At 45.0% G+C, this 26709-nt stretch overlaps 1 protein-coding gene across 5 annotated transcripts in view; it reads right to left on the bottom strand.

Moving 5' to 3' along the window:
• The window catches only part of usp34 (ubiquitin specific peptidase 34), a 103783-nt gene that overhangs the window by 39811 nt on the left and 37263 nt on the right, over positions 1-26709 (bottom strand). For 3 of the 5 annotated variants that reach the window (XM_078273271.1, XM_078273262.1, XM_078273255.1), the window contains exons 12-38: positions 26424-26553; positions 25812-25942; positions 24105-24832; positions 23049-23263; positions 22782-22900; positions 22493-22620; positions 21768-21857; positions 21437-21532; positions 19237-19319; positions 16862-17016; positions 16089-16202; positions 15785-15884; positions 15327-15489; positions 14665-14791; positions 14304-14357; positions 12775-12925; positions 11195-11295; positions 10049-10264; positions 8228-8353; positions 7830-7952; positions 7286-7369; positions 7063-7149; positions 4926-5126; positions 4746-4828; positions 4369-4409; positions 4021-4145; positions 2185-2337 (exon numbers count right to left, since the gene is read on the bottom strand). In XM_078273271.1, the coding sequence (XP_078129397.1) occupies positions 2185-2337; positions 4021-4145; positions 4369-4409; positions 4746-4828; positions 4926-5126; positions 7063-7149; positions 7286-7369; positions 7830-7952; positions 8228-8353; positions 10049-10264; positions 11195-11295; positions 12775-12925; positions 14304-14357; positions 14665-14791; positions 15327-15489; positions 15785-15884; positions 16089-16202; positions 16862-17016; positions 19237-19319; positions 21437-21532; positions 21768-21857; positions 22493-22620; positions 22782-22900; positions 23049-23263; positions 24105-24832; positions 25812-25942; positions 26424-26553 (3924 nt within the window). The remainder of the gene's footprint in view (positions 1-2184; positions 2338-4020; positions 4146-4368; positions 4410-4745; positions 4829-4925; positions 5127-7062; positions 7150-7285; positions 7370-7829; positions 7953-8227; positions 8354-10048; positions 10265-11194; positions 11296-12774; positions 12926-14303; positions 14358-14664; positions 14792-15326; positions 15490-15784; positions 15885-16088; positions 16203-16861; positions 17017-19236; positions 19320-21436; positions 21533-21767; positions 21858-22492; positions 22621-22781; positions 22901-23048; positions 23264-24104; positions 24833-25811; positions 25943-26423; positions 26554-26709) is intronic. The other 2 variants (XM_078273286.1, XM_078273278.1) reach the window with 1 other exon arrangement.

A 26709-nucleotide genomic window follows, 5' to 3' on the forward strand; every position in this document is an offset into this window, starting at 1 on the left:
GCAACTTACGATTATTTTCATTGTCGATTTAATTATTTTCTGGATGAATGGATTAGTTGTGTCTATAAAATGTCAGAAAATGGTGAAAAATGTGGATCAGTTTCCCAAAAAGCCCGAGATGACGTCCTCAAATGTCTTGTTTTGTCCACAACTCAAAGATGTTCAGTTTACTGTCACAGAGGAGAGAAGAAACTAGAACAATATTCACATTTAACAAGCTGGAATAAAGTTTTACTTTTTATATAAAAAATAACTCAAACTGATTAATCGATAATTAAAATAGTTGGCGACTCATTTAACAGCTGACAACTAATCTATTAGTCTTTGCAGCTCTAATTCCTATATCTTAGGATTCTTAAGGCAGTAACACACCGACCAGACGGATGACCGTCGGCAGAAAAGACATTCGGACTGATCAGTCTCCCTGAGTTGGTCAAAAAAGTTCCTCAGAAAACCGAAGAGACGAGACCTAATACGTCTCCACAACAGCAGGCGGCGCTAATCTGTATTGTCGCCCAAAAAATTAAAACCGGCAGCTGATTGGACGAACGCGTTACCTGGGTCTGGCTGCTGCTTCCGGATTTTTGATTTTTCACCCGGCCGTTACTGGCGGCTCGTTCAGAATACCATCTCATATTATACTAAAATAGTTCACCGAAACGTGTTTCTGGAAACATTTGAAGTGAGAAACAGGCCGTGCAGCTGCTGAATCTTCATTTCAGATCAACAAAGGTCAGTTTAGAAGATTTTCGTCAGATTTTGAGAGGCTTAGTCACGCTCATCCCGCTCGCCATTTCCCGGTGAGTCCCGACGGCCCTGTCTCCGACTGAGCATGTCGGGTCGGCCCAAATGAAGGCCGACGGCTCCTCCGACGGACCACGGCACAGGACACACCGACCAGACTCGAGTCACCGACCTCGCCACACTGTCCGACGGCCGATTATCGGCCCGGTGCGTAGCTGCCTTTAGACTGCCAAATCATTTCACCCTATTTTACTGATCCACAGGTGGCAGCAGGTGTTTGTTTATAACAGAGATCTTCAACAGGATGTCCTCAGAGTTATTGCAGTTTTTTGTGTGTTTCTTTTTCAAAAATTAAAATGTCTTAACATGAACCCAACATATTATTAGCAAATATAAATCAGCCTATTTGTGGGGGGAAAAACACTGATGATGGGCAAACTAGCCCATAAGGCAGTCACTTAGTTAGCCCTCCACAGATACATACATGTATGTTTTAACATTAAAACATGATTTATGAAAGCATGCCAAGAAGAATTATTTTAATAGCTTAGTATTCTATGCATTAAATTATATATATATATATAAATAAATAAAGGCTTTAGGCCGCCTTACACGTTCTTGCAGTGTATCTGCACATTTTTTAACAGCGAATGTAATGAGTTTAAAGACCTTTTTTAAGTCCTCTAAAAGAAAATGTAAGACTTTACTACAACTTTTATACCATGTGCTGATTCGCCTTACAACCCTGACATGGTTGGCTGTGTATGTATAAACATATTAATAAATATAATAATCAGCCTTTAAGGTACTTCGGGTCATTTCTAAATTCTGGCCCCTCATATCAGTTTAAAAAAAGACATGGAGGACATTACAAAAAGCCCACAAATACACAAAAGTTAAAGTATTCATCGTCCTTTCTCTAAATTATGGACGGACGACGAGTCGGACTCGGTCCCACATGAAATTGAAGACCTCCTTATCGTGAGACATTTTCAGACCTTATAAATCGAAAATGTTATTTAAGACGTTTCAAGACTTTTTAAGGACCCGCGGGGACAGTTTAATATGCAACATCATTTTATACAATATATGTAGTAGGGGGTCCCTGTTCTATGTATCTTTCAGTTAAGGGGTCCTTGGCTTAAAAAACATTGAAGACCCCTGGTTTATAAGAAAGAAACTCCACAGGGCGCCTTTATTCAGAGTGTGTCCCAGTGTCTCCAGCATTGATCCCAACAGAGGGACAATGTCTCACAGAAACAGACTGGATTCTCTGTAGCAAAGCTCAAATTGAGTCAGATCATCGTCCCGGAGGACTTCTGACACAGAGTGTAGCTTGCAGATGAGTTTCGTGTGAACTTTCGTCATTGGGTGTGTGTGAGCTCGAGTGTTTGTGAGTGTGTGTGTGTGTGTGTGTGTGTGTGTGTGTGTGACACCCACCCTGAGTGGTTTGAGCGCCTGTGCGTCAGGCAGGAACTTGAGGAGCGTGGAGGCGGCGAGCAGCAGGAAGGATCTGTTGATGGACTCTCCGCCCTCCAAACCAGAGAGAGAGAGCTTGTAGAGGCCGTTGCACGCCTCGTGTCTCACGGCCGGCTGAAAACAGCAACAGCAACACGTCAACAAGCGGGGAAAAAATATTTAATGAACGTCCACGATTGATTTCTTAATTCTAAACCACAGCTCAGAGTTCCACCTGCTGCATGCTGTCGCTCGTTTGTTTCAGTTTCTGTAACTTCAGTTTGCCTGTGATCTTCTGTGGTGTTCATACCGGTTCAGATCACATGAAAGTTAAGCTACATATGAACACAGATTTCACTTTGCTGCACATTTAAAAGCATCCCAATCCTGCCATTTGGAGCACTTGAGCATCCCCAGTCATAAATAAAATGTCTGATTTAAAGGAAACGTCCGACATTTTGCTTATTTGCTTTCTTCAGCCGCGATAAAATCAATACCACATAGAAAAGACAGATATGAGAAGTGTCTGATCTGTGTGAAACTGAGGCCAGCAGCCACTTAGCTAAGCTGTTTACAGTCCAAAGGTAAGAAAATCCACCTTTCAGCATTTCTGAAGCTCCGAAATTAACATGTTGCATCTAATTCCTTTAAACTGTCCCATATTATGCTCATTTTACAGTTCATACTTGTATTTTGGGTTTCCACTAGATAATATTTACATGCTTTAATGTTCAAAAAACACATTATTTTTCCTCATACTGTCTGTCCGAAGAAATCTGTATTCACCCTCTGTCTGAAATGCTCCATTTTAGCGCCTGTTGCTTTAAGACCCACTTCCTGAAAAAGCCCAGTGTGCTCTGATTGGTCAGAGTTTCCAGGTCTTCAGCATCTGCGCTCCCAGCCGTTTGCAGCCGGGGGAATGAGCGTAGCGGTCACTTTCTACCTATATATAGCATAGCTGCGACGGCTCGTATAAAGGAACAGTAAAAATGGGCGGTGTGCATTTCTCTGTGAATTGAGTGTTTTGATACTTCTAGAGTATATATATATATATATATAAAAAATCCTCGACACAGCGGCTGCAGGTTCGACTCCGCCCTGCTGCATGTCATTCCCCTCTCTCTCTCCCCTTTCATGTCTTTAGCTGTCCTATATTAATAAAGGCCTAAAATGCCCAAAAAATCATCTTAAAAAAAAAAGAAATCTCACTAATAACAATATGGGACCTTTAACAAAATATAGTCAACTTTTGTATGTTTCCATTTTTGTATGGAAACAAATGAGATATAACGCGTTGATAAGTGAGCTTTAAAGGTGCTGATAGGTTGATTTTTTTAATTTATTTATTTTGGGGGGGGGGTTATTTGATAAGGACCATGCATATTTATGAACATTGTTTAAAAAACAGCATGTAAATATGCCAGAATTTGTAAAAAATAACTACTTTTCATCTGCAGTCCCTAGGCAGGTGACATAGGACTAACACAGAGACAGCCAGCAGTCATACAGCACTCATTCACTATACATTAAAAAAGGTACACATAATGGTGACATATATACATCGACAAAACAAAAAAACATGATGACAAAGACATTATTCATCCACCTCTACGTATGCTGCATTCAATGTAACCGTGAAAGTGTACGGGTGATGAAATGTGTGACAGTTAAAAGTGAGAGCATCTCTGGTTTTCTAAGAGCCTCTGTTTTAAGTGAGTGTTAAAAGGTGTTGAATGTAGGACTCTTATTGGTTACTCGGTTGCATTCATTCTCAACTCGTGAGGAAGCTGTGAGCTGTGGACGTTTGGACCGGCTCACCTCGGGCACCAGCAGGGTGAGTTTCTTCAGCCAGTCGTGAAGGTGGTCGCTGTCGGCCAGACTGGACTTCACTGTGGAGGAGCAGTGCGCCCAGCTCACCAGCAGCCACATGGAGTAGTGAGTCACTACAAAAAAAAAAAGAACCTTAACTGTCATGTCACTGCCAAACATTTCATTTTTCTGATTCAGGTGTATTTTTGTTGTTTTCATTTGAATTATTTTGGGGTGAGAGACATTCTTTATCCTTTCTGCATGCTTTAGTTTGAATTCTTCCTTTCAGTATGTTACCATAGTGTGTAAATATAAACCATAAATGTTTACGGAAATGACTCTTTTATAAGTTCTTACCTTCGTGACGGGACCGGTGGTCAGACTGAGCCTTTAGAACTCTGTTGAACAAAAAAAAAAGAAAAAAGAGGTTTCTTTCAACCTAATTGTAAAGTAATAGTATTGTAAAGAACGTTGAAAAAAAGTGACAAAAATGTCAGAAAAAGCTTTAAAAAAAAAAAATGCAGGAAAAAAAGAAATAAAAAAATGACGAAATCATTTCAAAAAATTGTCCCAAAAAAAGTGACAAACGTCAAAAAAAAAACTCAAACAAAAATGTCGGGAAAAGTGACAAGTGTTCGAAAAAGAAAAAGATTGAATGGTCGACGGGAAGACAACACAAGGGTTAATATATTTAGTATTTAAATACCACCAGATAGAATACCTGTGGTACTCACCTGTGTGCGAGGTTGTCGTAGGTGTAGGCCACGTTGATCAAACGCTGGATGAGGTTGGTACCCTGAACGAGGCTGAGGAACACCTGCAGACCGACAGACAGATCAGCTGACAATCGAATCCCACAACGACCGCGCTGTTATTTCTTTTCTTTTTTTTTTCCCAGCTGGTGGAACATTTACCTCAGTCAGCCGAGGGATGTGCAGGCCTTTCCCGTGCTCCACCGTGGACTTGCGGGATTTGCCCGGCCACGCCCGCTTGCGCTGGCTGTCGGCGAGGCCGGACCAGGAGAAGACGTCGTGGTAGGCCAGGTCCAGGTCTGCGGGGTCCACCGCAAACTGGCAGATCAACTTCAGCAGGCAGGCCAGGCAGTCCAGCAGCCACTGCAGGGGAGACGAATGGAAAACTAAATGAAAACCAGACACACGTGAAGCTCACACGACGAGCTGTGAAACTCGAACACGTGCTTAGTTTAGAAACCGACAAATCTAATGTACACTCCCGCTCTGGCATGTTGCACGCGGAACATGCAATGGTGAAATGGGGGTCAGCCCTATGTTCCCACAGCCCTATGGTCCCCACAGCCCTATGGTCCCCACAGCCCTATGGTCCCCACAGCCCTATGGTCCCCACAGCCCTATGGTCCCACAGCCCAATGGTCCCACAGCCCAATGGTCCCACAGCCCAATGGTCCCACAGCCCCTATGGTCCCACAGCCCTATGGTCCCCACAGCCCAATGGTCCCACAGCCCTATGGTCCCCACAGCCCAATGGTCCCACAGCCCAATGGTCCTCACAGCCCAATGGTCCTCACAGCCCAATGGTCCCCACAGCCCAATGGTCCCCACAGCCCTATGGTCCCACAGCCCAATGGTCCCCACAGCCCTATGGTCCCCACAGCCCTATGGTCCCACAGCCCTATGGTCCCACAGCCCTATGGTCCCCACAGCCCTATGGTCCCACATTTCTAAGATTTTTCTTAAAATTAGGCCCTATGTTAGGGTTAGGGTTACATTCCATCTGTAAAAGGAAAAAGGAAGTGTGGGAACATAGGGCTGTGGGAACATAGGCACGCTCCTGCTACTTGGGCGGAGTGATTTGCTTGCAGCACCTGAGAAGCCCCGAGGCGAGGAGCAGAGAGTAACAACGGTGCTTTTCAGGTGTTGCGCTAATCACTTGTCACTTATTGGGAGCAGTAGGCTAGATGGAGCCGGTTACCTCCAGGATCTGTGCTAAGCTAGGCTAGATGGAGCCGGTTACCTCCAGGATCTGTGCTAAGCTAGGCTAGATGGAGCCGGTTACCTCCAGGATCTGTGCTAAGCTAGGCTAGATGGAGCCGGTTACCTCCAGCATCTGTGCTAAGCTAGGCTAGATGGAGCCGGTTACCTCCAGGATCTGTGCTAAGCTAGGCTAGATGGAGCTGGTTACCTCCAGCATCTGTGCTAAGCTAGGCTAGATGGAGCCGGGTTACCTCCAGGATCTGTGCTAAGCTAGGCTAGATGGAGCCGGTTACCTCCAGGATCTGTGCTAAGCTAGGCTAGATGGAGCCAGTTACCTCCAGGATCTGTGCTAAGCTAGGCTAGATGGAGCCGGTTACCTCCAGGATCTGTGCTAAGCTAGGCTAGATGGAGCCGGTTACCTCCAGGATCTGTGCTAAGCTAGGCTAGATGGAGCCGGTTACCTCCAGGATCTGTGCTAAGCTAGGCTAGATGGAGCCAGTTACCTCCAGGATCTGTGCTAAGCTAGGCTAGATGGAGCCGGTTACCTCCAGGATCTGTGCTAAGCTAGGCTAGATGGAGCCGGTTACCTCCAGCATCTGTGCTAAGCTAGGCTAGATGGAGCCGGTTACCTCCAGGATCTGTGCTAAGCTAGGCTAGATGGAGCCAGTTACCTCCAGGATCTGTGCTAAGCTAGGCTAGATGGAGCCAGTTACCTCCAGGATCTGTGCTAAGCTAGGCTAGCGGTGGGGGCGTCAGAAAGAGTTACGACACGAACGGGGTATGTCTGGACTTATCCAACTCTGGGGGATACGGGGAATAAGACAAAGTCCCAATAAGTCGGGGTGTTCCTTTAAGGGAAAAAGACACTTCATGATGCTTTCCTTTGTAAGAGAGTCGCGCATATCTCGCGTAAAAAAATATAAATAGAAGACTGTCCGTGGTGCATTCACACCACTTGCGCACTGCTCTCATGCAGTTTCATGGATTATAGTGGAAGTGTAGTGATGGGGGTAGCAAGCAAAGTAGCTGGCCTGTCAGAACGTTTTTTTTTTTTTGGAGACCCTGACATTTTCACTCAAAGGGACGTAGTGTCTCTCACCACAGTCCAGGACTCCTGGTCTTTGGGCTCCAGGATGCCCGAGTTAAAGATCTCCAGGAGTAGCTGCAGGCCTCCAGACGAAACAAACTGGGGGGCAGAAAGAAAAAGACTGAATCGGACTGGAACCGTTTGGAATCTACTGTTTTTATTTTCTAAATAAACTTTGGAGATTGTCGTTTGTATATTGTGGGTTTTTTTTTTTTGTGTCACAGCGGTGCGGTACCTTGCAGCTCCAGGTGTTCTTGCTGTTTTCTATTTGATCCTCACTGGAGTCATCAGAGTCCGGATACAGATCACTGTAGCTGCCCTGAAAACACAGACAGACACACACAGAGACACACACACACACACACACACACACACACAGTGTAAGATTTACAATCAGTAAGAAAGTCTAAGAAAGAAAGGAAAGCATTGTGATTGTGTGCATGTTTTTATGTCTAAGTGACAGATTGGTGATCAGATTACCAACATTCATTGTAATCCAAAATGAAATATCATTGATGAATCAGTATACATTTTTGACTTTAACATTCTGTTCAGGACACGCAAGCAGGTGTGCTTTTAGAAGTTTGTATTGATGTTCTCAATGTACACAAAACACATACGTATGCGCTAATATGTTAAGATGACTGCTTCAATCTATCATGTTTGTCTTTCTCGTCTTTACTGCTGCTTAGCCTACACAATGTAAAGAAAACTTGAAAACTAATTGCAAGACGATGTCGGCACGGCTTTTAAAATAATATTTTTTTTAATTTTCTCACAGTGGACTCTCGGTGAATGCGTCGGTTGGGTTTGCCCAGAGCCTCGATGATCTCCAGAGCGTACAGCAACTTGTGGGGACTTTTTATCCTCAGCAGCTCCTTCCAGCACAGACCCTCCCCATTCTACACACACACACACACACACAAATGTATCAACAATCCACGCAACCAACTTTATGCACTCATAGCAAAATGTTTGAGTGCATGCGTGCGTTTGGACTAAAAAAGGTGGTGCATGATCTTGGTAAGCAATTTGACAACATTGTAGTAAATATTTTCTGTGCGAAAGCGGGATCGTTAAGACACCCAGCTAATCCAGCACAAATTAGTGCATTAAAAGTCACCAAAGTGAAGCATTTGAACTCATGAAAGTTGTTGTGGCGAGTGTGGTGACTGACCGTGTCGTCGGCGATGTTCTGGAAGGCCTGAAGCATCTTGGGACATGTAGGAAGCAGCATCAGCAGCTCCCAAACCCGACGAGACAGATTTTCTGCATGGAGGTGGAGTTCCTCACACCGCATGCTCTGCAAGGACGGACGGACACACACACGGACACACACACACGGACACACACACACACACTTAATATACAGTGCAAAGCATACGTTTATAAACCCATGCTAAAGTTGACTAAAAAGAGGAATACAAAATCATCTTTTGGAAATTGATCTTAATGCCTTAATTAAAAATATGAGGAAAAATCCAACCTTTGAGGACACCAATTTTCTTTATGAACGAATAATGTATCGTAAATAAAATACAGGGGGCATAAGTCAGTACACCCCTATGTTAGATTCCCATAGAGGCAGGCAGACTTTTATTTTGAAAGGCCAGTTATTTCATGGATCCAGGATACTATGATCCTGATAAAGTTCCCTTGGTCCCCCCATCATCACATCCCCTTCACCATACCCCCACATCATCACATACCCTTCACCATACCCCCCCATCATCACTTCCCCTTCACCATACCCCCACATCATCACATACCCTTCACCATACCCCCACATCATCACATAAACGTTAGTTTTCTTCAATAAATTGCGATGCTGAGCAAGAGCAGTATCTTCCTTTTTCCCCCCCAGTCTAATGTGATATTGATATTGTTATTGATCACGGCATGATTTAATGGGAAATGTGCAATCTGGGTAGGATTAAGTGCAATATGAGGGGGAGGATGTGCAGTGGGTTGTCTTTCTTCTGTGAGTGTGTGTGTGTGGGGGGGGGGGAAGGTAGTGGGGTGTCTTGTGTGAGGTTATTGAATGTTATACCATGGTCTGGGTGAATACTCGATTCTGATTGGCTGCAGGGTGTCCATAAAAAAGTGATGTAGGAGACCTACTAAAGGAGTTCTGGTGAAACTGTTTACTGTTCTAAATGAACGGGCTACATTAAAACAAAAAGGGAAATGTGACTCTGTTATTTCCAACTCGTCCTCTGAACACCACAGGATGGCGCTAACACTCACGCTGCAGGAAGTAAGTTATACTGCCCCTCTGGACTGACTTTGTTTCACAGAGAATAACGTTATCTCACATCCCGTTCGCTGTTCAGCTCGCTACTTCAGGCTGCGGCCGACAGTGACGTTACACATCACGGACAGAATTATTCGTGAAAGTCAGTTATATTGTTTTGGGGACAATGACATGTCTGGATAGCTAGCTTGTCTTGCTGTTCAACATACTGTCACATTATTTTTACTGATTGTACACAATGTTATTGACTTTGGATCATGCTAGCACAGCGTTAGCTTTTCTGGCTCGTAGCTAGCTAAACTGAAGGGTTCTACCAGCTGAGCGGACTACAAATATCTCCCGTTGCTAAAGGGAGGCAAGTCGTATCTAAGGTCCTTCCTATTTCCTGGAGGAGTGAACGTTTGCGTTGCATAAGAACCTTATAGATGGGAACAGCTGTTCCAGGTAGGCGAGGCGTGAACCCTTACTTTTACTTGAACGCATTGGATGAGATAATGCATGCTTATTTTTCATGCATGTTTACTGTTTGTTTATTGTGTGTTTATGTGCGATGCGTCGCCATTTTGTTCTCTCGACTGCCCAAGACGAAGTTTCCCTACGGGAGACAGTAAAGGCTTATTTTCTCTTATCTTATATTTTCCAACGCAAGCTTATATAATCTTTTTGTCCTCATTACGAGTTGCTCTGCGTGCATGAAAAGTGTGAGACGCCAAGTTGAAGGCTCCCTCCGTCGGTCGCACCCACCTCAGGGTTCTCGTGGACCTTCTCGGCGTTGGGGCTGGGCGGTTTGAAGCAGGCCAGCATCTCCAGCAGGTCGAACAGCGTGGTGAGGTGCGGCTCCTGGAGGAGCAGCAGCATGGGGATGTGCTCCTTCTGGGGGGGCGGCAGGCAGGAGGCCGGCAGCTGGACGCCCTCGCCCTTCCTCTCCCTCCGCGGAGCTCCCAGGGACACGAACACCATCTGGGATTGGAACGATTTCAAAGATTTCAAAGTAAAATACATGTTTCCAGCATCTGTCGTCAGATGATTAGAAATAACACAAATTAAACGCAGAGTTTTGGCTTCTGTCAAGTCCCCTGTGACTTCTTTTTGAATCCCCTTTTACTGTTTTTTAATCTATTGTTGATTTGATTCCTTCTCTCCTAACTTCCTATTCCTCTACTCGACTTCCATCTTTACAGCATCTGTTGCAAGAGGATTCATTCAATGCGTAGTTTTTGGTTCAACAAAAAGAATGAATTAAATACGTGACAACAATCTTTCATTTAGACCACTATTCAACAAAACTCTGCTGTTACTATTTGTTTCTAAAGCCTTAAATGGACTAGCTCCACAATACATTACTGACCTGCTGACTCTATTCTGCCCCCAGGTCCCTCCGATCATCCTCACAACTCCTCCTCTCAGTCCCTCATTAATGCCTCTAAACCAAATAAGCTTTTTCTGTTTTCTGTTTCCCGGCTCCGGGACATCCTCCTGTCCCACATTAAGTCAGGTTCCACAATTACAACAGGTTAGCTCTAATTTAAAGACCTACCTTTAGTTCAGTCTGAGGCTGCCCCATGGCTTCTGTCAAGTCTCCTCTCCACTTATTTTTAATCCCCTTCTACTGCTCTTCTCTCTTAACTTCCTATGTTGCCTTTGACTTTGTTGATCAGGTCAGTTGTTCTGTATTACATTTTGTATTGTTGCTTGTCATGCACCCTTTATTTCTTTAATGTTGTTAATGTGTGTTGAGGCAGATCTTAAACCATCTTCTTCAACTGGAAAGCACTTTGGGTCAACTTCTGTTGCTTTAAATGTGCTTTATAAATAAAGAGGACCTGACTGTCTTCACGCGTTTGTTTTTTTAGGTATTGGCAGACCGAAGGGAAGAAAGCAGGCAGTCACCTGCATGTCTTTGAAGCCCAGCTCATGCAGAGTCTTCTCGTCGTAGTCTGTGGTGAGCTCGTGGCCAGAGGAGATCATCCTGACTGGTCCCATCAAACCCCCTGCAGGAGACAAGACAGAGACAGACATCACACACCAGCTGACATTAAACAAGGAGGGCATACGGACAGTCTGAGAGCTGTTAAAGGGGATCTACAGATCAGGGATCCCCTGGGCTCTCCAAGGTAAATGTAAGACTATTTGAGACCTTTGTAATACCAGCTGGGATGAAATGTAATGCCAACTTCACGGCCATTTAATGGAAAATCAGTGTGGATTTTAAGCCTGAGAAAAAAAAGTAAGTAAGTAACGTTACCTGACTTTTAGCCTTGCATTGCCAGACCTTCCTCTACAGCGCTGCGGAGGAGGGTCTGGCTAATGCACACAACATTCTGGGATTCGTGCTCTGGTTTATTGGCATTTCTTTAAACCAACCACAATCGTCTTGGGCGGTGCTAAACTCCAGACGGAGCCACGGTGCCTCTGAAAAATAGCCTCAGGAAGGAACTTGTTTTGGTGGAACACGTGTACGTTCAAAGGTTGTTTTAGTCGTGCAACAGAAAACTCAGATTGGACAGATAGTCTAGCTAGCTGTCTGGATTTACCCTGCAGAGATCTGAGGAGCAGTTAACCATAGTCCTCACAAATCAGCCGGAGGTTAGAACGCCAACACAGAGACAGAGGAAAGTGACGGACATTCGGCCGAAAGTGAGGGACATCCGGCTGAATTTCCGGCAAAACCAGAACAATCATGGAAATGAAACGCGGTCGATACAGACTACCTGACTTTTAATACAATATTTTTGTGAAGTTCGTTTGTACCCTAATAACATAAAACGTATAAGACATTTGTATCGCATTGAGAGCTCTTCTCCTATGAAACACAAAATACTAAATTAAGTAAATTTAAACGTTACCCACACAAAATATTTATTCATGACGTTACGGCATTTATTTAATCCTACAAAGAGACAAATTCAATACCTTTAAAAGGACAAATCCGGCGCAAAATGAACCTAAAGGTTAATAACACGTGTGTACAGAGTCGACCGTTCTCTGGGATATGTTTTCATGCTAATCAAATGTGACCAGTTTTAGCGCAAACCGCTAATTAGCTTATAACGCTAGTCGTCGGGGCAGAGGGTAAAATAAAAAGAAATCTATTTCTATACCACTAACAAGGTTCAAAATAGCACCACACTTCTACGGTAGCATAATGAGGGTCCCTACATGTTAACCCTCATTATGCTACCGTGGAAGTGTGGTGCTATTTTGAGCCTTGTTAGTGGCAAGCTAATTAGCGGTTCACGCTAAAACTGGTCACATTCGATTAGCATGAAAACATGTCCCAGAGAACGTCGACTCGGAACAAATGTGTTATTAACCCCTAGGTTCATTTTGCGCCGGAATTGTCCTTTAAGGACTTATTTTTGGAATATTAAATGTAGAACTTTTTAAATACTTTAAAGACCTCGCGGGTACCCTGACAGATGTTTGTTAGAAAGTGAACAATAGCAAGGGGAGGATGTGAGCGAGCTGACCTGGGAAGTCTCCCGCCTGCCGGCCGCTCTGGCCAAACTCCTGCAGCTGAGCCTGCTGGTTCATCTGCTCCTTCTGCAGGTTCTCGTACCAGTGGGTCACCTCGGCCCGCAGATCTGCTACCTGGTCGCTGGGATACATCTCGATCGTCATCTGCGAAAAAAAAGAAAAAAAACCCCACAGTATCCATAAAGGCTGAATGTACTGATGTAACAGGTTAATATTTACATTCAAAGATTGGATTTCTATGACAAATATGAGCCACTGGGTTGATAAGGGCTGGGTTGGAGGTTTCCGAATCAATCTTCGTCCGCATCGTTTGAAACAAGGAACCCATCGGTACCAACTATGTCATGCTTGCTTGTCAAGAAGGGGGTTAAATAAAGCGGAAAAGGTGGGCTACATTTAGGCGAGGGAAAATCTGGCACGGCCATTTTTAAAAAAAGGCGTCCCATGACCTCTGACCTCAAGTTATCGGAATTAATGTCACTAAATACTCACTGACTGTAGAGGCTGTAGAGCTGCACTTTATCGCGTGTTCATGTTTGAGCTATAGTGCGTAGCTTCTGTCGCCCCCGTGAGGAATTCTACCATCTGCGCGTCGACATGATACAAGCCTTACGTGATCGCGCACCCCCTCCCCCCTCCCCCACATATGCTAGTAGCCAAGGAGGACATGGAGGATTAAATAAACATGAAGAGGTCATTATCGTCACTCGAGTTTCTGCGCGGGAAAGTCCCCGGACGACAATCTTCTGAACACAGTAACACTGAGAAATCCAGAGAGAGAGAGAGAGAGAGAGAGAGAGAGAGAGAGAGAGAGAGAGAGAGAGAGAGAGAGAGAGAGAGAGAGAGTTGTGTGGAGCAACTCCATGTCCATTAATATCAAAAAGTTACACACTAAAGCTTTAAATAAAAAGTACATTAATGGAACTGCAAACATTAATACTTCTAATAATACAGCAGGTTAGAGAATCTCTTTCATGTCCACGCTAAATAGTTTTTTCAACCAAAATATCCCAAATCAACATGGAATCGGAAATCCAATCAAATCGGGCCCTTGTGAATCGATTGTAGTGCGTCAGTGGCGATACCCAGCCCTAGAGTTGATATCGTTTAAATGTGTAGCATTTGAAAGTGTGTGACTTTGGAGGCAAAGCATGCAGCTAGCATACACCAGGTTTTCACTGGGACTGTCAAACAAAAAACTTAAACAACAGAATGTGAACGATTATTTAAGCATATAAAAAAAAAAAAGGACTTTAATTAAAACATCCATGATAGCATTTCCTAATTGGAAGCTTTCATTTCCAAATTGCACAAAACAGAAAAAATAATTAGACATAGAAGCATGGAAGATTACTTATTTTTTTTTTTCCCAGCTAGGGCAGAAACGGTTTGTAAATTAGTGCCGAACCGCCACCGGAGAAGGTCCGACGCACGCAGCCGCACACAGAATACACGGTGTAGGTTGATGCACGTAATGTGGAACCAAAAAAAATAAAATAAATCACAGTGGGTATAATGTTACCTCAGTCCCCAGCAAGAGGATTGTGTCTGTCTTTGACACTTGCAGCTCTCCTGTCTGTTCAAAGTAAATGAAAAGAAACGGATCCTTATGCATTTGGGGTTGATTCCGCTGTACCGAACTCGCACCGAAACGTGACTTCTGTGTTCTGTTACACCCCTATTTTCAGCAGATTATGTTGATGACCCTCATGAGAATAATAACACACAATATACAATTCTTCTTTCTACTTCTAGTACTTCTTCTTGGCCTCCCTGTTTCCCAATCAGTGTGTAAATGTGCAACTTCAGCCACCTCTAAAAACGCCCCTTTAGGTGATGCACTGTAATGTTTCAGAGCTACAAGTCGGATGTAGATTTGTCACCTTGTCAGGAAGGCCGGCGGGCTGACAGACGATCCTGAGCGGCAGAGACTGTTTGTCGCTCAGAGCCTTCAGATGGCTGCTGATTCCCGTCCCCTCGATCTGCCACTGCCGCAGGTGGTACGCAAACCTGACGGGGAAACAACGTGTTGTTGAGCAACCACTGTGATCTGTGACCCAGTGTGGGACTGGGATCATAACAATCATATATCATCTGTAGATTGTTGGAGCAGAAAAATTATGTTCTTTAAAAAAGGAACACGCCGACTTATCGGGACTTTGTCTTATTCCCCGTATCCCCCAGAGTTAGAGAAGTCCATACATACCCTTCTCGTCTCCGTGCGTGTCGTAACTCTGTCTGACGCCCCCACCGTTAGCCTATTGGGAGCAGTAGGCTAGATGGAGCCAGTTACCTCCAGGATCTGTGCTAAGCTAGGCTAGATGGAGCCGGTTACCTCCAGGATCTGTGCTAAGCTAGGCTAGCGGTGGGTGCGTCAGACAGAGTTACGACACGCACGGAGATGAGAAGGGTATGTATGGACTCATCTAACTCTGGGGGATACGGGGAATAAGACAAAGTCCCAATAAGTCAGCATGTTCCTTTAATACAGTATTTATAATATTGTCCTTTCATCTCGTGTAAATCCTCCTAAGTGTGTGTGTACCTGCGTCGAAAGGCCTCCAGGTGTGTTTTGAGCATGAGCAGCCCCCGCTCGATGCTGGTCAGGCTGGAGTGAGCGTCCTTCTCCAGGTTGGCTGAAGCCATCAGCAGACTCTCCATACACTTCCTGATGAACTCCTGCTCCTTCTCCAGGCCCGTCTTCCCAGCTGGAGATGTCGACATACGAACCACAAGACATACAAAAGACATGGATGGTAAACTTTTAATTCATCTTTTAAAAGATGGGAATTGTTTTGGTTTCGTGCATCTGAAATTGCTTGATAAGTGTACAATTTTTTCAGTATGTTTGACCCACCTTCAATGCACTGGTGGCCAGTACCACTCACACAGTGACACACAAACACTAGGGATGTAACTGTTCATACACATTGTTTTTTTTTTGTGGTGTGTGTGTGTGTGTGTGTGTGTGTGTGTGTGTGTGAATGATGGAGGTTAACTAACCGTTGATGTAGTAGGAGTTGATGTACTGGATGGCGGCGCGGCTGATATCAGCAGACTGAGCTCTCAGAGCGATCCCCCACAGCTGGTCCATCCCACACAGCTGGAGACACGGACACACACACAGACAGACACGTCTGTGGGTTAACTGTCTGTCTACTCTGACTTAACTGAAGGCAAGGTGAGCACTTGTAACATGTCGGCGTAGATCACCAGATTGTCTACAAATTGTTTTAAGTTAGGGTAAGCTATTAAAGGATTATTTAAATACGGTGTAACAATATGGCGTTCAGAGGAGTTTGTGTACCTCACAGCTGGAGGCGTTGTCCAGAGCGCTAGTGGCGAGGCGGGCTAAGTTACACAGGTGTTGAAAGAGGTTGAGGCCCGTCATGCTGATAGTCTCCGGCTTCAGCTGGGGCATCTGATGACACACAAGCGCGCACACACACACGCACACACACACACAGTTAAATTACACACACACACACACAAACACAGACAAACTGACATCAACACACAGCTGCTCCAGTAGAGCTGTCCGTGTTTCTACGCCATCTGAGCATAAATGTATGAAACAAAACCCGGATCGTTGGTCTGATTGGTTGAAGGACTATCCAATTGCGCCCAGAGGCATTTGAGTGGCGTCTGTAGGTTTTTAAACCAGGATATGATGTTTACAGGACCCACTTTTTTTTTTTTTTATTCCTAGGATTGCGAAAGCATGACTGGCCCTACTCTCCCTCTGATTGGCTAGTACTCGTTGCCTTCAGAGGTTTTCTTGGTTGGGTTTAGGCAAGAGGAGTGGGATTAGTTAGGGTAAGAATGTCCAAGTAAGCCAATCAGAGGCAGAATGGGGCCGGACATGCTTTCGCCATCCTGGGAAAACAAAAATACTCGCTTACAGTACGTGCACAACACATAACCAGGATACCCGCGCGCATGTACATGCACTCATTGATGCAACTTGCCGAGTACAGAACATTCAAAATGCCTAGATACTTCAGAATGTCCAGAAGCAGAGGAAACCCTACAACTAAAACTGTATATTGTTGTGTGTTTGTTTCCCTTCCTCGCTCCTACCTTCTCCAGGAAAAGGTGTTTGTAGGTCTCCATGCCCATTGCATGCTGGTCCTTGCTGCGGACCTGATTGAGGAACCAGTGCAACGCGTCGTCGTAGCACTCGGCGTCCTCCACCAGGCAGTGCCACAGGATGTCCACCTGCTCCAGACTCAACCCTAAGAGACGGAAACACACTCGCGCAATTACACACAGGAGCTACACCAGATGTGAAGACAGACTCCACCGCGTCTGCACTCAATATAACTCATCTCTCCCTGCTTTTTTCCTCCCAATGGTTTACTGAGCAGCCCTCAAGCTACCGAATCAGTTCCCAACATGGGGTCTGGACCTCAAAAGAGTCCAGAGTAACAAGGACTACAAGACCAATAATCCATGTAATGCAAAGTTTGATTTTCCTGTACAAAAAAAAAAAAAAAAAATACTGGATACTTTTATCTCTTCAGTCCTCTATAATCTGGAAAGGAAATATCACTCTGGCTGGACTCCCACTGTGTTATTGTAACAAGAGGCTTTCTTTGTGTGTAAATTCGATGGTGTATGGTCTATAAATACATAGTTTCTGATACTTTCTATTACACTAAAAGACTCTTAATACATCTGAGAGATCAAAAACAAAGAATTGAGCAAACATTGGGATTTAAAATGCAACAATGAGCTACAAAAGAAACAAAAAAAACGGGATGAATCAGACAGAAATAAAAATATATTATATATCTCTCTCTCTCTCTCTCTCTCTCTCTCTATATATATATATATATATATATATATATATATATATATATATATATATATATATATATATATCTATCGCCCCCTGGTACAGTATGTCAATGTTCTGTTGAAGTAACAAGGTCTCACACACACACACACCATTGTTCTCAGCTCAGGTTACATAATGAGGTCTATTTTAGCAGCGTTCCCCAAAGAGACTCCAAAGTCGAACCAAACACACATTAAGAGTTCATTTCCAAACTCCTAAAATGTTAAAAATGCTTCTCTTAGGGGAAAAAAAAACACCCGTGTGCACCTGACCCTGGCACCTGAGAGGTCTGGGTGGGTCATAGTGTGTAGACCTCTCTCTGCACATTCAACCCAAATCACATCCACGTTTAAATTGCTGCTTGTTATCTTTCAAAGCAAACTGAACCATTTTGAGTTATTAACCCGATTTTCCAATTCCCTGGGAACTCATTTCACCACAGCATCAAACTTGCAAAGACTTGAAAGGAGATTAGTAAGGTTGCAGACAGCAACATCAGGGGATTACACAATTCTAATTACTATTGGAAGAAAAACAAGGACATTGTATCGGTAAATATACACTACAATGTTTGTTTTCATTGGGGGGGGTTTTTATGCTCTGCGCCCCACAAATGAAATGCACTGACCTCTATTGTAATGGCGTGGCATCAAATATAAACAGATACCACCTGTATAACTAGATATAACACACAATAGGTGAGAAAAATCTTTGAACTTGGTCCAGTATTAAGTGAGATCGCTGCAGTGGGCAGCGGAGAAACAAGCTACCTTGTCAGTTAACAGGGCAGTTGTCCAGCTTGTATTTACCTTCACATAAGTGCTCATTTTGCCACTGACATGCTCAGATTAATATTCTAAGTGTCTGTTAACATCATGGAAAGGATCCCTACAGAGATAGACCTTTAAAAGCTCTTTGAGACCTTTCTGATTAACCAGAAACAGCTCTGAAGTCGCTAGCGCTAAACCCACCAGACTCCATTTAAAAAAGCAATACTTTTAGCGTGTATAGAGCCAACATATTTTCACATGTAAATCAGTAAACTATGTGTTTATTTCAACCAAAACTAGAGTTGTGATGGTTGCAAAAGTGGAAAGACGGCATTTCATAGTTTTATTTTGTTCTTGTTGACTTTGAATGAAGTGTGTTCTACGATGCTAAAATTACTGTTTATTTACATGGAGTCTGGTGGGTTTAGCGAACACAATTTCGCGGATGTTTTTATGTTTAAAGGAAAGGTCGACCTCCTTAGAAATCCTTTCCATAATGTTGTCAGACACTTAGAATAATAATCTGAGCCTGTCAGCGGCAAAACGAGCACTTTTGTGAAGGTAAATACAAGCTGGATAATTGCCCTATTAACTCACATTGTAGCTTGTTTCGCCATCATAACCATTTATAAAGTTAACATAAGGTTGAGATCAGTCTTTGTGACAGTTATGATGGCAGCCTTATGCGTGCTCCTCCAAATGACAGCTTTCATTCTCGGTGTGTAAAAGTATCTTTAGCTTGTGAACCATCTTTTAAGTTGGACTCCTGATTTCTTAAATGTACAATAAACTTGTTTTTAATCCAGACTAGTTCTCTGAGCAGAAGAAAAGAAGTTGAATCTTACTGAAGTGGTCTGGAGATCCCAGTGTGGAGAAGACGCAGGTTAGGAACTGCAGACGGACCTGGACCTCCGCACTGTGGCTGTACCTGCAACGACACAGCGAAGCAAGACGAGTCCGTATTAGTAGGAGAAAGTTTATTATTTTACTGAAGTCCATGATGTTCATACAGATGAATGTCTTTGTTGCTGCTTCTCTGTGTGATCTTGTGTCCAAGAAGTGTTTTACTGTTCAAAAATGTTTGGAATAACCAGAAGGAAATATTATTATTTAATATGTGTACTGATCAAGGATCGACCGATACTTGGTTTTTAAAGGGCGATACCGATTATTAGTAGTTAATGAAAACGATTACCGATATTTGGACCCATTATGCATTTACAGTGAAATGTTCATTTTATTTAAGCCCAGTTCAGACCAAAGATTCGCGGTGAGACGAGTTGAAACTCGCAACTTCTTCCAACGCGCCGGTCTGCAGCGTTCTGAAGGCTGCCAGTTCACACCAATGAGACGAGATCGTCTCCATAACAACGCCTCTCTGCACTTCCTTTCTAACTTCCGACTTTTAGGCTTTTTGTAGCTGGATATATCATTTGTTTCGTCTAAATATGAATGTAGATAACGTTAGTGATAGTGAGATGCTTGCTACAGTTACATTTCTAGTGATGAATCGGTGAAAACACGTTTTATTTCTCTGATTCACGGCTTTGTTCTAACGCCGCTGGGCGCTCCCTCTCTTCAGTCTCTCTCTATCTCGCTCCACCATATAACGTTACCGTGCTTTCGGGTGGTCGTTGACGCTCCGTCTAAAACTCGGCCATGTCGTCCAGCTGTTTGTAACATAAAAATAAAATGGATTATGGATCATTTTATTTCTATAGTTTATAGCTGCCTCGACCAGCTGACTTCTCTATTGGCTGTTGGAACAGATGAAGTCTCTTACGTTCTAAAACCAGCCTCTGGAGACTCGGCCAGCTGACTTCTCTATTGGCTGTTGGAACAGGAGACGTCTCTTACGCTCTAAAACCAGCCTCTGGAGACTCCACCAGCTGACTTCTCTATTGGCTGTTGGAACAGGAGACGTCTCTTACGCTCTAAAACCAGCCTCTGGAGACTCCACCAGCTGACTTCTCTATTGGCTGTTGGAACAGATGACGTCTCTTACGTTCTAAAACCAGCCTCTGGAGACTCGGCCAGCTGACTTCTCTATTGGCCGTTGGAACAGGAGACGTCTCTTACGTTCTAAAACCAGCCTCTGGAGACTCGGCCAGCTGACTTCTCTATTGGCTGTAGAAACAGGAGACGTCTCTTACGCTCTAAAACCAGCCTCTGGAGACTCGGCCAGCTGACTTCTCTATTGGCTGTTGAAACAGGAGACGTCTCTTACGCTCTAAAACCAGCCTCTGGAGACTCCACCAGCTGACTTCTCTATTGGCCGTTGGAACAGGAGACGTCTCTTACGCTCTAAAACCAGCCTCTGGAGACTCCACTAGCTGAGTCGCAGCGAAACCATCAGCTAGTTTGAGTCGAGCTGAGACGGGCCGCTTCAGACCGCTGCAACTTTTCCCTGCGACGTTCTAAAACGATTTTATCTCGTAGCAAATCTGGTCTGAACTGCGCTTAAAGATAAAATAAAAGAGATAAAAAGATAAAAAAGACAAACTCCAACACAAAACTTGTTTTTGCAGTGACTGACCTATCTGGGTGCGTTTTTAGATGCCTGATGTGCCTGTTGATCCGGTATCATTTATCTTGGTGCCACACACCTTGCGTGTAGCTGTTCTCTTACTGCCTCTGTTTACCAAGTTATTGAAAGCAAAACTAATGACAAAAGGGACAACTCCGGGAGGACGTGGTGTCGCCATCGTCAATGTATTTTTTGATATGTGAGTGCGTGCACATAAGGCATAGCGCATGCGTTATGTTGCACATTATGCCAAAGGGCAGGGGACATGGGGCTCGTCATACATTTCCCCAACGTACAGTATATGCGCCAATAAAAGAAAATAGAAATGCATTAATACATTTAGATTTTAAAAGCAATAATTGCATGAAAACATGTTGTTGACGAGTCTCGAAGCTCGAGTCTGAAGTCTTTTGGGTCGAGTCGCAAGTCAAGTCTGAAGTCAGCTGTTTGTGCGAATTAAGTGCGACTCGAGTCCCCATCTCTGATCCCTAGTAGTGATGACAGGTGGACAGACTTACAGTGCAAACTTGTGCAGGTGTTCCCGGACTTCCTGGATGTAGTGCTGCAGGTTGTCGAAGAACAGCTTCATCATGTGCAGCTCTTTCTCAGCCCACCTGATGGAACCGACACACAAATCAGCACTGCACTCATGAAACGAGACAGCTCCCTCTTCATTTCATTTAAAAAAGTATATATATTCAGTTTCTGTTTAACATCTTAAGACCAGCAGAAGTTTGCGGTACGTACGCAGGGAAAATTATAACAGAAGTTCAAAGAATATAAAGCTTAAAAGTACACCAGCTGTTCAACATATTAATCTGAACTCGGTTGCCGAAAAACTTTACTTACATGGTGATCCAGTGAGTGTCATAGCTGGAGCCAAACTGCTGGAAAGTGCCAAAAAGTTTGGGTAGTAGACGCAAGGAAACCACAACAGACCTGAGAGGGGTAGACGAGAAGATGGGAGTCAAATACCAGAATAAACGAAAATAGAGAAATTCAACACTGACGACGGCAAGGCGATTTAACAAAAGGATTGAGCGGCTTTTGCTGGCGCTAAACCTGCACACATACAACAACAAAAAAAACGTGTTATTCTCAAATCAACCCCTAACTGCGCTGCCAAGCAAATAGCGTCTCCGTGCTCTCGTGCCGTTTGCGACAGAAACCTGTGCAAATGAGCCTCATCGCAAAAACGATCCAAATCACAAAGATCAACACTAACAGCCACACACAGATAGCAGATAGCTGCTGCAAGTGTTGCACAACTGATGTTGCTATCAGCGGCCACGTCCATTCTTTGTGAATTTGCCTTTTTGAGTGTTTTGGAAACATCATTTTGTTGCTGTATGAGCAGGTTTATTTTACGCTTATATTTGCAGACGGGGCCATAAAAGATGTTGTTTGTGCTTTATTTTATTTTATGATAAAGCCATAACGGTAGGTTCGTGTTCAGATACAGTTCCATGCAGCTTCCAGACGTCTGCCGCATTCTCCAAGTGTTTTTTGCAGAAATGATTGAATCCAGCGGGGATCCATGAATATATTAAAAAAAAAACACGTGTCACTCTTACCTGTGGTGGGCCAAGTTGTCAAGGCAACCCTCGATGAAGCGCATCCGGATCTGTCTGTCGGTGAACCAACAGACGAGCGAACACAGCAGCTTTTCTGCTTCGTTAATCAGACCCTCAGACAGATGAATCTACAAACGCGCACACACACACACACACACACACAAAACACGAGATCACACGGAGGCTGTCGGTAACAAAGAAAACTAAACGTTGCAGCATTTGACTTGTGCTGTATAGAGAAAGCAGTGTCTGCCCATCTCCATCTATAAAGAGAGGTTTGAAGTCGTACCGCGTCCTCGTCCTGCACCAGGTCCCACAGCAGAGTGTTGCCCTTCTTACAAACGTTGTCCAGGTTGATGTCAGTCACAGCGTGGCTGCCGGAGTACTGATGCTTATGGACGGACGGACCTGCAGAGATACAGAGCGCTCACAAAGTCAGCTTTTTCCGTTTCTTTGGCAGGGTGGTCTTTATTTAGTCTTTCGGGATTTAACACAAAAACTGACAGTGAAAGCAACCGGTTGTATTGGTTCAAAAAAGGCCTCGAGTGTGGCTCACCTTGCACCAGGTGCTCATGGTAGATGGAGGCCAGGTTGGGCAGGTGCTGCTGGAGGTGGGAGCTGAGCTCAGCGTGGGAGTTGATCTGGACCAGCTCCTCCTCGCAGCCCGACTCCTCGCCGTCAAAGTCGGCCATGTTCTTCTCCGACTTGGCGCTGACCTGGGAGCTGCTGCAGCTCACGTCGTCCGCACTCAGCATGTCCTCCACCATGGGACTGACGGAGGGCCGAGGGTTTTATAAAAAAAAATGAGGCAGACAAGAAGATCCATCAAAGATCAAAAGAGCTTTATCACAACTGCAGAAGAGGGATGCTAATTTAGAGGTTTTATTTTCGGACTGACGGCCGACCCTTGTTAACCGATAATTAGTCTTGACCACAGCGCTGCGGAGGAGGGTCTGGCTGGTCCACACAACATTCAGGGATGGGAGAAAAACGTGCTCTGGTTTATTGGCTTTTCTTTAAACCGGCGCTGGACGGAGCAACGGAGCCTCTGCAAAATAGCCTCTGGAAGGAACTTGTTTTGGTGGAACACGTGTACGTTCAAAAGTAGTTTTAGCCGTGCGACAGAAAACTCAGATTGGACAGATAGTCTAGCTAGCTGTCTGGATTTACCCTGCAGAGATCTGAGGAGCAGTTAACCATAGTCCTCACAAATCCACCGGAGGTTAGAACGCCAACACAGAGACAGAGGAAGGGGACGGACATCCGGCCAAAAATTAGGGACATCCAACGGAATTTCCGGCGGCACCTGAACAATCCCGGAAATGAAACGTCATTGATATAGACTAACCACCATGAACCATTCCGACAAGCAGAAAAAAAAAAAAGAGTCAGTTCACCATCTGTGAACTGGGACTCCGCTGCCTGCATGACTGAATGGTTAATGATGATCGGTTACCGAAGGTCGGCTATCGCTAAAGGAAAAACACCTCTAAATTAGCATCCATAATTTTGAAAGTAACAAAAGTCAGACGTCCATGAAACTCGCTGTGAATATTGTTAGTATACAGAGGTTAGACCCCGTCATCTCGCACCCCCATGAATTAGGCCTTACCCTTCGTGATGGTGGTGGTGGTGATGGTGATGGTGGTGGTGCTGGGGGCCAATGAAGCGCCGGCAGTTGAAGAGCTCGCTGCCCATGGCCTCTCCCAGGAAGTCCCCGGGCCGCGGCAGGCACGGAGGCTCCTGAGGCCCCTGGACCATCTGTGAGGGGCCGATGTCTGGCGGCTGCTGCTGCTGGGCCTCCGTCCCGTCGGGCCGAGCGGACGACGACGCGGAACAGGCGTCCAACATCCTCATCCGGCCCTCCAGGGACGTCGACGCCGCTGTCACCATGACAGCAGAAGTCTCCGGGTTGAAGGGGAGAACCTTGGGCTTGGCTCCGCCCCCTGAACCACTGGGCCCCGCCCCCTGGCTCGGCCCCTCGCCGAGCGCCTCGCCCGCCTTCCTCTTCCTGGACTCCGTCTGCTCCCTGGGCTCCTTCTGCTGCCCGCCTTCAGCGGCCGAGCGGTTCCCCTCGTCTTCGTCCTCGTCGTCCTCGTCGTCGTCCTCCTCGTCGTCTTCCTCTTCATCATCCTCCTCCTCCTCCTCCTCCTTCAAGGCCTCGCTGTCCGCCATGTCGTCCGAGTGCATCTCGCTGCCGGGGCTGCCGGCCGATTGGCTGGCTCGGCTGGAGGCCGCTTCGTTGCTGGAAGCCTCGCTGCGGCCGCTGCTGCTGCCCGGCCCGCTGCTGCCTTCCTCCACGCTGTTGGCCGTCTCATCGGAGCTGCCCTGCATCGACTCCTGAGGAAACCACACAGACACGAGAAACAACGCCGTTATTGTAAATCACTTGTGTGATGAGACTGCTGCACCCTCAGTGTAAGAAGGAGCGCTAGAGCAGGTCCTTCATTCCAGCAGCAGTCAGACTCTTTAATGCAACATCATAATGTAGCGCTGCTCGCTGTCTCTGCAGTATGAGCCATCACTGGACAATATTCTGCACTATGCATATTTATTTATTTATTTATCACTCTTTGTCACCTCCAACCTGTGCAATGTCATTTCTATTTATCCGCACCTTACTCATCTGTATATCACACACTGTCCGTTTATATGAGTGTGTTTATTGTGTAAATGCTTGTTTTATTACTATTATTATTGTAACTTTTTCTATTTTTTATACTTCATGTATATTTTTTCTCCTATGTCTACTTAATGTGTATTTGTGTTATTCTGATGTGTGTAAAAATACGCGGGGCTTGCATGATGTCATAATCCCCGCGTTTTCGTTGCAAAAAAGTCCCGTATATTTTAGCAGAAAGTTGAAAAATGTTGCGTTTACTTCACACGAGAGCAGCCGTTTTCCCCTGTTGCCATGGGAACGTTATGAAGTGACGGAATTACGCGACGTGAACGTCATCGAGAAGCTGTGAACCCCGCGATGAAGCCACGATGAAACCACAGTTTTTGCAAGTTCCCGCAATCTCATCGCATAAATCTGCATAAATATCCCGCATATTCCATCGCATGTTTTAAGAAAACGTGACGCATCATCAAGGATTTTTGCCCAAAACAATCACAAAAAAACTCCGCATTTTTCTGGAAGGAGTGTCCTTTCATTTTTTTTAAACTTCAGAAATGCAGCTCAAATGTTTTCAGTTCCATCAGCAGCTACTATATGTTCCAAAGGGACAGTGAATCTACATCTGCTGGGTTAATGACTGCTGCCAAATGAGTGTGTGTGTGTGTGTGTGTACTGGGTGCGTGCCCGTGTGCGTACCTCCGTGTCAGACAGCCTCTGCTGGCTCCTCTTGCTGCCAGACATCATCTGGTCGTCCATCTCCATGTCGCTGCCTCCGCTGTGTTGAGTGTCGCTGTTGTCGCTGCTGTCCGGACTGGCGGCCGGTGAACCTGAGACCAGACAAGAAGACTGAGAGCCAGACGGAGAACGTCCTGTGGGAAGGAAATCAAGCCCCCGGCCACACAAACATTCATAGCTGACACCAGCAGTAGTGCTTCAAAAGGCTGCGGAGAGAAGGATGAAAACGGTTTGCAGAACCTCATCCGTTACTTTGACACTTTGTGTAGGATGTGAAAACGTGCTGCCTCTACACATCCTTGGCCTCTTTGTGCTACTGGGTTGGCTCGCTGAACGGGAATCTGCCGCTTAGACGGAGATATCTCCACCAGGGCTGCACAATGTATCGCTTTCATCATCTCTAATTTCTACACTCTGGTACTGAAACATTTAATGAAGTCGGAGTACTTCTTCCATCACTGTCGGAGGAGGAAAAAGTCCTGATGTTGATCACTCCAGGTTCCTCTGGACAGAGTGCTGAAAAATCCTGAATGTAGCATTTGTGTTCAGATTCAGAAATGAATCCAGACTGACCTTTCTTGTTGCCCATGGGGATGTTGGTGTTGAGCAGTGAGGCGAAGGAGCTCTGTTTGGAGAGCTGGGCCTTGGCTGCCAGGGCGTTGTTCCACAGAGCCTTGATCAGCATGGAGGCCAGGTACAACGTCTGACGGGGGGGGGAGGAGACGTATCAGCCTTTATTATTACATCCATTTTGTTAATTCCATTTTGAACTGATATTTTTTTTCTGTCCTTCAAAGCTGTCCCATCTTCTGTTTTCACTATCTCAATAATGTGTACTTATGTGTTCATTTGGTTGTGC

Source organism: Sander vitreus, chromosome 2, assembly GCF_031162955.1.
Source record: "Sander vitreus isolate 19-12246 chromosome 2, sanVit1, whole genome shotgun sequence".
NCBI classification, from domain to species: Eukaryota; Metazoa; Chordata; class Actinopteri; order Perciformes; family Percidae; genus Sander; species Sander vitreus.